The sequence below is a fragment of the Bombus impatiens genome, unplaced genomic scaffold (assembly GCF_000188095.3).
Source record: "Bombus impatiens unplaced genomic scaffold, BIMP_2.2 scf_0350, whole genome shotgun sequence".
NCBI lineage: Eukaryota > Metazoa > Arthropoda > Insecta > Hymenoptera > Apidae > Bombus > Bombus impatiens.
In genome coordinates this window covers 6,537-18,498 of record NT_176769.1, presented here as the reverse complement: position 1 = coordinate 18,498, position 11,962 = coordinate 6,537, and the positions used below count along the sequence as shown (strand labels likewise).

Below are 11,962 nucleotides of genomic sequence, written 5' to 3'. Positions count from 1 at the left end.
TGTCCATCGTGTGAGAGACGTGGTTCGTTGATGTTATTGATTTACTATTTACTTCAAGATAATAAATCTTTCTTATTCAATGACCAATTGGTAGTAATTACTTATTAAACATTTTGCAAAATAAAATTAGCTGTACCTTACACATGCATTTACATATCAAAAGACATGTACGATTTGCATAACTCCAAACGCTCAGCCAAACCGTGAAATGGCTTGATGTGTGACCGATCTTCTTGCTGTTTACGGTTAGCGCTATTGGAACTTAAATTGCAAGGCAAGGTTAAATAGTTTCTTGTAGCGTGGAACTCAGTAGGTTCTTGTCTATGGTATTGTATAACCAAGCAGGGAAGATCCCTAACTTTAAGCTAAAGTACATAGGTTCTTGTATATGCTAAATTTTAACCAAACAGGGCAGATCCCTAATTTTATATGTTCTTGTATACGTTAATTTTATCTGAATTGAGCACTTGGCCGCATGGTGCAGCACCTGTACTCTGAAACAACCAGAACTACGAGCGTGAGCACTCTCATTTCCTCTCTGATAGTACTTACTTATCACAGCTCCTCGATATTGCTTTTAATTAAAGTTATAAACGATTTATAGAAAAAGGATTTCTTGGCACTTTTTACTAATTTGTAACTTACAAATTGGACTTATTGTAATGTAATAGGTCTCATTTTACGGATAATTCTATGATCTACATAACTTTCCATTTAAACCCTTTTGTTGGATGACAAATGCTTTTTAACATACAAAGCGAAATATAAGAAAAGTCATATATTTTTCGTTTAATCAATATTTTATTTATGAAGTACCGGAGGAAAATTGTTTCAAAGTCGTTTATTTTGTTTTAAATATCGTTCCATATCATCCAAAAATTTCTATTGTCAATTTGTTTATGGATTCGCTTTTGTTAGGCTTAATTTGACTGGATTATTTTCGTGACGAGCGACTTCAGTTGCCTGTGGTATCTAAACAAAGGTATCGTGGCGAGCGACTTTAGTCGTCCGTGGTAGCGAGAGTGTTTTAAACAGTCCCATTTTCATTATCTTAACGAAATTTTCGTAATTTTCCCAATTGTCACGTGCTTTTAATATTTATTCAAATGCAATATAGTAGCACTTACAAAACTAAGATTATCAGAAGTTAACATATAATCGGAGTTAAAGATATTAATCAATTTTAATACGTTTCATAGATATTATTATACGTTAATAAATATATAAACATAAAGAAAAATTACATAAGTCGTTGCAAGCTAGTATGTGTGACGTTCGAGTATCAATGAGATTCATTAAGAAATGGTGTAGTTTCACTATACACAAAGTGTAAAGAAATACTCGATGTTATCTAATTGCATTTCGCTTAACTGGTTAACATTCATGATAAATACATATGTGTTATTTTGAATACAGACAAGCGATATTTTATCGCGCGATCCCACTGCGATCATATGTTTTTCTTTGTTTTCCTGTTAAATACGACAAAGTCAGATATACGATCGCAGTGGAATCGCACGGTAAAGTGTAGCTCGTGTATATTCAGGGTTATTGGTGTCTTTATTGCGATTTCAACGTGTGCGATAACTCTTGACCTCTGAGTGAAGATTAATCTTGAATGTTCTTCGTTCACAGTACGCAGAAGAACGATTTCGTGAACAGCTACGTTTACTTCAGTGTGTATCCTACGAAAATTTTATTCAGAACTATGAAGAGTTTAGTTAACGAAATTAATAATGCCGTCACGGAATCTCTTTTGGGATTATCGTTTGCATTTCCGCAATTGGAGTATCAAGAATTTCATAAAGTCGTTTTGATGCCAAACGTACGTACATAACCTTGAATATTCTGTATGAAACAAATTAATACGAATAACACCTAATGTTGTCATGATTTTACTATATATGTTGGCGTTTCCATGAACAATCTTACTAATAATTTGCTGTATTTTAGCTTCAAGAACGGAAACATAAGGTATCCCTGATATGCGGCGGTGGAAGTGGACACGAACCTTTCGCGGCTGGTATGCGCTTATTTTATTTTTTAAAAAATCGGAACACTATATGCATGTTATTATGTATTATGAACACAATTTTATTTTGAGTCATATCATACTTCTTAAATGCTAGCAAGTATAAAAATAAATATCCTACCTGGATTTATTAATTTCATTTAAATACATTAAACCAATAACTTAATGTATTTTATGTAAGATATAAGTAAATAAAACTGTAATTCATTCAAGGGAAGAAACAGTAAACATAATTTATTTGCAGTTCGGTATAAAAGTATATGCGTATATAAATTTTCGAAGCGTTTAGGGACTATTAATTATGTAATATAAAAAACAAAATTTTTTAAGGATTTGGGAATTCCTTAATTTTCTAAGAAACTTTCCTACATTATGTAGTTACAAGACTAACGAAACTTAAATACTTAAAGACTATATTGGATACATATTTTTAATATATGGAACATGTTAATTGAATGTTATCTTAAATACAGGGTAGGACATATAAATCGGAAACAATTACAAACGCCTAAATATCTCCGTTATTAATGGTTATGTGAAAAAGCTTCACAGGATAAAGTTATACTATTTGGGGGAGCACATGCAATGATAGATAATGTTTTCTTTGGAAGTCATTTTTTTATGAGATTTCAGGGTCATCACTATTTTATTTATAGGACCACATTTTTTAATACGTTAGTCAATCCACCTCTGTATAACCTATAAAAAGTATTAACATATTTATATCGAGGATCTATTAGTTTAATAAATATTTTAATTTTAATTTGTCAAATTTAACGTATAAGAAACAAAAAGACTCTTCTATATTAAATTTGATAAATTAGAGTTAAAATATTTGCTAAATTAATAGTTTGTTGACATACATATGTTAATGCTTTTTTTATAGATAATGCCGAAGTAGATTTAATAATATATAAAGGATATGGCCCTGTCCAAAAAAATGGTGATGTCCTTTGAAATCTCATTAAAAAAGTAACTTTCGGAAAAAACATTATGTACCAATTGCATGTGCCTTTTAAAATAGTATAATTTAATTCTGTGAAGTTTTTTCATATTTTGGTGTTCCGATTTATGTGTCCTATCCTGTATATATAATTTCAAATTTTGTGACAAGATTTTTATATTCCTGTTTCATTTTTATTTCTGCTATAATTTTGTACTAAAATTGAAAACTGTTTGTTATACCAAATATATAAAAAGTATAGAATATACTTATACTTAATATATAAACTGTATATACTAAAAAACAACATATTTATATGTTTATAAATAGATAGTATTTACATAATAATTAAATAATGGAACCAATTCTGTTCTTAGATAGATTTCTTTTCACAAGATTGTTTCTTTTTATAACTTTAATGTGATGTTAAAAAGAATCAAATTTTCTTTCCATAGGATTTAATGTAATCTAGTACCATTAAAATGACGCCTGCTTAAACATTTTTATTTGAATTCAATCCTTTTCACTTTATGCTTTCCTTGATATGTCTTGATTAAATTTGTACCCTGATTTTAATTCATGCTTTTTCCGGTATTTAATTAGCGATTGTCGGCTGTTCTTTAATGTTATTCTCTATTTTGTAGAAAAATGACACCCAATCTATTCGGAATAAACTGGAATTAAATGTAATTATAAGTATAATTATTATTAAACTTCTTGTTGCTTACGGGCCTTTTGTTATGTAAAGTTAATTATTATTGATTATAGTATGTTGAGTTTTGAAACAGACGCTACAATTATCACTTCAATTTTTTCAATAAAAGGTTTAAATTATTTCCACTTTTTCAAATAGCTCATAATCAGTAATATCATTAAATTGTTTCCTTTTTGTTAAACACTTCCTTAAAAAATTGCTATAAATTATAATAAGGGTTTTTATTAATGCCTAAATGAAACATTAGTGTAATTCAATGGCACTTTGTAACTACATAAACATAAATGGTTAACGTACTTGGTATAGATTATATTTTTTGTTTGTGATATATAATTGTATTATACTCAAACAAATAACATACCGATAATATTCATATACTTTGAATATGTCCATAGTGTTCTAAATATGAATATGTTAAAAATTATTGTATGACATTAACAAGTAAACATAGAAAAAGAAAACAATTATTCGTGCTTCGTAACATAATATTATTATCTATAATATGTATATTAGAAACAACACTGGTATGAAAAATAAAGTCAAATGTGTGAACACCTTATACGGAACAAAACTCGAAGAAAATCTGCACAGAGTTATCGACGATGGCGAAATTTAACATTTTCTAACAAATAAAATTTAATTGTACAATTTAGATGACCCAGGTGACTTTGGTTATTATTTTTATGCCATTAGAACAGTTAGGATGGGCCAAAATTGCTTATAAAGTACGAGGAGATACACAATTTAGTTATTGCAAATTTCCTTATATATACAGGGTGGTTGGTAACTGGTGGTACAAGCGAAAAGGGGGCGATTCTACGCGAAAAAAGAAGTCGAAAATATACAATAAAAATTTTTCGTTTGAGGCTTTGTTTTCGAGAAAATCGACTTTGAATTTTCGCTCGGTACGCGTGCGGTACGTTATAACGGATCTCACTGTAGATCGTTGTCTCGATGGAAAAATTAAAAAAAGAAATAAAAAAAAAATTTTTATTCTATATTTTCGATTTCTTCTTTCGTAGTATGCTGTTTCCATGTGAGTTGTGTTTCTAGGTGGAGTCCTAGGTATTTGACTTGCCACTATGTTTTTGTCATTTTGCTTTCGCTTTTCTTCTTTTTCTAATTTTTTCGAGGATGTCTAATGGAATTATTTTTGTTTGTCTGTTGGTTGATTCAGGTATAGTGGTTGCTCTTGCTGCGTCTTGAATAGTTTCTGTAAATGTTGTTACTGCTTGATCGATGTGTTCTGGTGTTTTCAATGGGATGTTGCAGTTGATTTTGCTCTCAATTATTTCTTTAAATGTTTGCCATTTGGTGGTTTTATTGCATAGCGTCTCTGAATTGCTGTAAAGTATTGGTTTGTTTCTGTATGTAATTATTATGGGTGTATGGTTGGAGGTAAAAGCTCGAGGCTGGGTGTTGTGTTTAGTTTATTTGCGTTTAGTCCCTTTGTAACTCCAAAATCAAGTAGGTCAGGTATTTTGCTCAAGTCTGTCGGTCAGTATGTCGGTCTTCCCGTGGATAATATTTTGAGGTTATTGTTTCTAGTGTAGTTTTTCAAGGTTCTATCTCGAGGTGTAGTGATTCTTGATCCCCATAGTGTGTGCTTTGAATTATAGTCTCCCGCTGCGATATACTTGTCACCTAAATGTTGAAAGTACTCTTCGCACATTTGTGATGTAATTTTGTGTCGCGGCGGTACATATACTGCTGCAGCTGTAATTGATTGCTACCAGTTTGTACAGTAACGGTAGTTGCTTGTATATGTTCCTTACTAACCTGGCTGCGTAAATGATGTTTAATGTCGTTTTTTATTACTACTGCGGTCCCTCCGTGTGCTTTTCCTGAGGGATGCTTGGTATCATATATGGTGTAGTACGGTATTTTTATGTAACTTTTTGTAGTGAAGTGTGTTTCTGATACGAGTGGTATGTCAATATTATTGTTGTATAGGAATGTTTTAGTTTCTAGGGCCCTTTGTTGTAGGCTGTTAGAGTTCCAGACTGCTATTTTAAGCATGTCCATTTTTAATGACTGTTGTTTGTTGTGTTTGCTGTCTGAGGACTGCGTTTTGTTCGCTTATCATTTTTGTAAGTACTTCGGTGTTTTTGATTGATTGTTTTAGTAGTTCTTTGATTTCTGTAGCGTCTTCGGTGTTGTTGCTTTGACTCTGATTGTTCATGGGTGTTGCTTGTCTAATGTTTTGGGTTGCTTGCGCGTAGCTTCGGTTTCCTTGGGGATCTGTGTTTCTGCGTATAGCTTTTATTTCCTTTTGTGCTTTCAATGTTGCTTCGTTATCCGTTGTACTTTGTTGTTGTTGGTAGTTATCGACTGATCTATTGCGAATTGATGGAAACAGTTTACGTTGAAGTTGCTTCCTGATTACACATCCTTTACAGCTAGCTGGGTGGTTTCCGTTACAATTATAACATCTAACTTTTTCTATTTTTCCTGTGTATGGGCAGTGTATTGTTAAGTGATTTTTTGCACATTTAACACATGCCGGGCTCCTGTTACAATATTTTTTTGTGTAACCGTATCGTTCGCGCCGCATGCATTGTGGTATATCTTTTTGTAGCGTGGTGGTTCCACTGTTACTATTGTGTTTAGAATTTTTTTGATTTCATAAATTTCCTTGCTATTCATTCTGGGTTCCAGTTCTATTAAGAATAGTGGTAATGGTTGCTTCGTATCGTACCTTGTTATATTATTTATTGTTCTTGTTTGATGGCCAATTTTTGCTAGTTCGTGACTTAATTTTTCTGTGTTAATTTTTGGATGTAATCCTCTTATAACTATTTTGTAGCTCCTTTCCGTTTTGAGCTGGTACGTGTGGTATATAGCATTTTTTTTCCTTAATTCTTTTATCACTTCCCTATAATTTTCTGGGGCTTTTTCCTTTAATTCTTTTATCACTTTCCTATAATTTTCTGGGGTGATTGTTTGGATTTTTACATGTTCTAATTTTGTTTGTTTTATTGTGTAATTATCCTTTCCAACTATATTGTTTAGTTGATCAATAAGCGGGTCTATTATTTGCGCCTCAACAAATATTGGTGGTGGTTTTGTAATGTGTGTTGGTTGAATTGTGGTATTGCTTGTTGGTTCATCGTCTAATTCTTCCGTTAGCGAGCTGAAGGAGTTTCTTAATGGTAATTCTTGCAGCCATCGCTGCTTTTCCGTATCTAGATTATCTATTATTTTTCGTTTTTTATTGTAGCTGGCCACCTTCCAGCTTTCATCCTGTTGAGTTGTTTTTTTATTGGTTTCCATATCAACTTCAATTGTAACTGAGCAGTCCTGTTCTTGGTTTATTTGTTGACTTGTTTTTGATGTGTTTGTTGTTTTATTTATGTAGTATTGTTCGTCCTTGTTAATAATTTTTATCGGTGAGATTTGTTTTTTCATGGTACGTTTGCTTGTAGTCTTCTTAATAGAAGACACGGGTTTCCACCATTTAGCTATGGGCGTAGCCGTTCGTAACTTTCTCTTCCCCACTCGCCGCACTTTTCTGAAGCACTGTTTTTCACGTCCGCTTAGCTCGGCTGCTCGGGCAGAACTGATCATTTTAATGAAATCCCGTTTATATAAATTTGTATAAAAATGATCCCGGGAATTAAAATATTTTCATTATTCCGTAGCAGAAAATATAAGTTGATTAAGTTCTTAGCTACTGCAAAATAGAATTTGTTTTGTGCGAAAATCTAATTGCTGTCGTCGGGTCGTTAAATATTCTAAAATATAATGTTATATATATGTTTACATACAAGGTGAGTTACCCAAGATGAAAGCTAAAATATTTTCAATACTGTCAATTATATCAAAAAATGTTTCAAATAAAAGTTGAATGATTCCGAGGAGGACAATGATCGACGTAATTAGTACTTTTGTTTGTTTGTTTTTTAAAAGGAATCATATATTCCTTTATACATTAAACAACGCCAAGTCTAACATTCTCTATAAAAAAATTATCAACTTACATCGAAGTTCATTAGATGTTCTAATTTTTATTTTGCAAAATATGAGTTACAGTATCTCCAAAACAACTTTGCAACATACATGGCTGAACATCTTTTTATAGAGAATATTGAAATGGGTAATTCCATTTAAGAAAACAAATTTGAGTTTCAAAGATCTTCTACGCGCCCACCTATGAAAATGCTAATTACATCGATTAATGTCCATCTAATAGAAGCTATTCAACTTTTGATTGAAACATTTCTCGGCATAATTAACAGTATCTTTTTGCATTTTTTGTATATATTGGTTAACGCAACTCTTTATTCCACACAAGAAACTACTAAAGTTGGTTATGTTAAAAAAGTAATTGGTTCAGGAAATATTTTAATAAATTGTGCCTTTGAAACAAGGTAACAAAGATAATGAATACCTTCTGAGCTGGCTTTTTGGCATAATTACCAATTTGATAGTTTCCTATGTGGAATAACGAGTTGTACCGATCAACGCATAAAGAAATGTGATTCTATTTACAAGAAACATAGTGGATCTTCATATGTCCTTCAAGTATCTACCTGAGGAAAAAATGAAGTCCTGATGCAGACAAGCGACTTTTATCCGCGCGATATTACTGTCATCATATGTTTATCTTCGTTGTTCTTAATTGACAAAATGAATAAAGACATATATGATTGCAGCGATATCGCACGGACAAAAATCACTCATCTGGATCGGACCTAATAACACCTAATCGTGGTTATCTAATTTTTGCTAGGATGGTTATTTTCATACAAAACGTAATCTTGCAATATTTAGAAATCATGAAGATAGGTGTTTCGTTCTATTTAAAAACAAAAAATAATTTTCTATTCCTGCATTAATATCCTGTTATTTACTTCCTATTTGATTGTTAAATATGAACATATTACAAATTATGTGAATGCAATATACAATAGAACTTTAACATCGGTTAAGTTGCGACTTAACAAAGTTTCAAAGTTGTTTCTCGCGATGAGTAAGATATGATGCAAAAAAATTTGTTCTTACGATTTTGATTTTCAAGCTTAAAAGACAAGCTTAGGCTCTTTTAGTTAAATTTTCACCGAATCTGATGTGTAGAATTACGTTGTGATAATTTTTATCAATAATATCTTTAAATTCTGTACACTGTACATGTGTAGATACAGTATATCCGGTATAAATGTTACGCACTACTATTTTTGTAACTATTAAAAATACGAAGGCGTCTTTTATTATATATATGTAGATGTAATATATATGTACATATGTACATATAATATAATTTTAAATGAATATATAATAGTATAAGTAAAATTAAACAATATAAAATTAGTTTCAAATATTCTTTTAGGTTATGTTGGAAATGGTATGTTAGCTGCGGCTGTAGCAGGCTCAATATACGCAGCACCACCGTCAAAACATATCTCTTATGCCATCGACCGTGTTTCTCAATATAATAATAGTAAGTTGTAAGATTTATAATTTCGTTGGATTTAGACAGAACAAGATGGAATAAATCCAAAATTGAGCATTTCGTGTTATTTACGTTAAATAAGTTACTTTTGTACTGAATATCTGATATTTGTTTCAAGTTGGAATATGTTATAACTAATACGAAAAAAATGTTTAAGTCATCATTTTCCTCTTATCTAAAATATTTGAAAAGTACAGATCTTCAAAATGACTAGTTTTTTTACGATTTTTACGAAACTTACCTTCACAATATAGTATTAGATATAATAGACTATTTTGACTTGATTTCTGATATGATTGGTGAAAATGGTACAGTGAGATCGTAAAATAAAAAATGGTGCCAATTTGGTCTGTATTTACAGTCGTATGCGCCCATACGCACGTAGTCACTCATATCAAATTTTAAAAATCAATTTGTATAATGATTGGTAGTGTAACGATGTATCATAGATCCGGAACACCCAGGATACAAGTAAAGAATGAATTAATATAACTCTTTTACTTCCCAGAAAAATTCTTTTAGATATATTGTAGAGGAACAGCTGGTTCTGAAATCATATCGTTCTCCTCTGAGCTGACTCTTAAATCACGTGTACGAGTTTTGAATCATGTGAACTCTACTCATTGGAGTTTGGTGGATTTTACTATTTCACTATGTCACCTTTGTTTCTCTTACAATTTTTCTTTTTCTTTATTTCATATGTAATTACTAGAGAGAGGACATTGGAAATTTCGAAACACCTCGTATTGTGACGATACATATAAATTTATTTTTACTTGACTGATAATAATTCAATTGCATCTCTGCTTAGATTTTAATTGGTACCATTTCACCATTAAATACTTTGATTATTCCAAAAAAATTTGTCAAAATTTTAGTTCTTGATGAATTAGATACCTCTAGAAAAAAAGGAAAGGAAATAATAATTTCTGGTTTTATTTCGAAAATTTTTATCCCAATTTCGGAAATTTCGAGACTTCACAAAATGTCCGATTTAGTTCCGCAAAGTTAAACAGATTTTGTACTATCTTTATTATCTATACAGAGTGTCCAGTAACAGATGATAAAAAATTTCATGCTGCTTCCGTAAGCTTTGAAATATAAAAAAATATTAGAAAATTTAACTAAAAGTTTAGGCGTTAGGTCATTTCCTTGATTTCAATTTAAACAATTTAGCATACATGATCAGAAGTGTATTATTAATATTATTATCATAAATCTTAAATGGAGTTATATAATGTAACGCATTAAATTATAAAATGTTTTATGTGTATAATATGTTTCTAGCTGGTATTTTGATGGTTGTTCCGAATTATACTGGAGATTGCCTTAATTTTGGAATAGCAATTGAAAAAGCGAGACAAAAGGGTCTGAAGGTAAGAAAAAGGAAAACGAATTTATAAACTGAATTTTTTGATTAATTTTAGCTTCTATATTTTATATGGATAGGATTAATACATCAACGTTTATGTACGTATGTAACACATCGTCGGTTTTTATGGTTCATTTAAGGAGAGGTTTCTTATGTGCATCTAACGCGCGCGTTAGGTCAGAAACATTTTAAAACCCGAATCACGTAAGTGACACTGTCTCGTTGCGAGATCACTGATTTTTACCGTTACAATAGAGAAGCATTCTCTCGTTTTTGCTAGGATATTGTATGATTCGAGCTTATCCAGGATTTTTAGGCGATATCCTTAATTTGACGATAATATAACATCACATTACCCTCACTCTACAGCTATGTCACATGTGTTATATAACATGAATTTCGTCTTACATCTCCACGCGTTGTATCTACAATACTGTTCCTGCATCTCCATTTGTTTGTAGTATGAATTACGACGTCACTAGTTCAGCAACTATACTATATCCCTTACTATGAAAGGATTTTTATTCTCTCAATCTAGTAATGTTGGGTTTTTGACCGTTCTTAATGCAGCGTGTGCGTTGGACGCATCTAGAAAATCCGACCTTTAGATTTGCTTTAGACGAACAGAGCGACTAATCGATCTCCCCCATTTTAGTAAAATAAAAAATAAAATTGTAACCGAACATTCATTTGCTGTTCGGTGAAGCATTCAAATATCTGAATGCTCTAACAAAGGAATTTTCATACCTAGTTCTTACAGATTTAAATGAAATTTGATATGTATGTAAAATATAACAAATCTGTCATTTCAGCCTTAGATGATCAATCAATTTTGAGAAAAATGTATTTACAATTTGAAAAAATCCTTAGACATAGTCCATACCCTAAGATGGGATAGTGGAGGCCTTTGAATTCTTCGAGGTGCCTCCTTACCTTATTCGTGTTATCCTGTCCTACCTGAGCGACAGGTGGGTCGGTACACCGGCAGGGACGAAGACGGATGGCGACCCGTCGAGCGCGGTGTTCCGCAGGGTTCTGTTTTGGGAGCGATTCTGTGGATCATCAGCTACGACGCGATGCTTCGCTGTCTTATGACTCCGGACACAGGCATGGTGTCTAACGCTGACGACACGTTGTTCCTGGCCGAGGGACGTTGGTGGTACGAGACATTGCGTCACGACAAGCTCATCGTCGTTTGCGCGGTACGTACCATACGCAGGCTGGGCTTGAGGGTGTCCGCAGCCAAGTCGGAGGCTATCTGGTTTTATGACTGGCGGCGTAGGGGGGCTCCTCTGCCCGACCTGTGTTTGGATATAAACGGGGAGGACATCGAGGTAGGGCTTCAGATGAAATACCTGGGCCTCACCTCACGCACTTCAGGCACTTGGTCCCCAAAGAGACGATGCCAGCCAACGCCTTATGTGGTTTGCTACCAAATATCGGCGGGG

General features: G+C 32.4%; 1 protein-coding gene across 1 annotated transcript in view; it reads left to right on the top strand.

Annotated features, from left to right (window-relative positions):
- The first annotated feature begins 1,270 nt into the window (after positions 1-1,270).
- LOC100750004 (triokinase/FMN cyclase) overlaps positions 1,271-11,962 on the top strand; it is a 14,207-nt gene continuing 3,515 nt past the window's right edge. Inside the window, exons 1-5 of the mRNA XM_003489603.4 lie at positions 1,271-1,329; positions 1,636-1,825; positions 1,954-2,023; positions 9,020-9,130; positions 10,430-10,518. Coding sequence (XP_003489651.3) covers positions 1,286-1,329; positions 1,636-1,825; positions 1,954-2,023; positions 9,020-9,130; positions 10,430-10,518 — 504 coding nt within the window. The 5' untranslated portion in view covers positions 1,271-1,285. The remainder of the gene's footprint in view (positions 1,330-1,635; positions 1,826-1,953; positions 2,024-9,019; positions 9,131-10,429; positions 10,519-11,962) is intronic.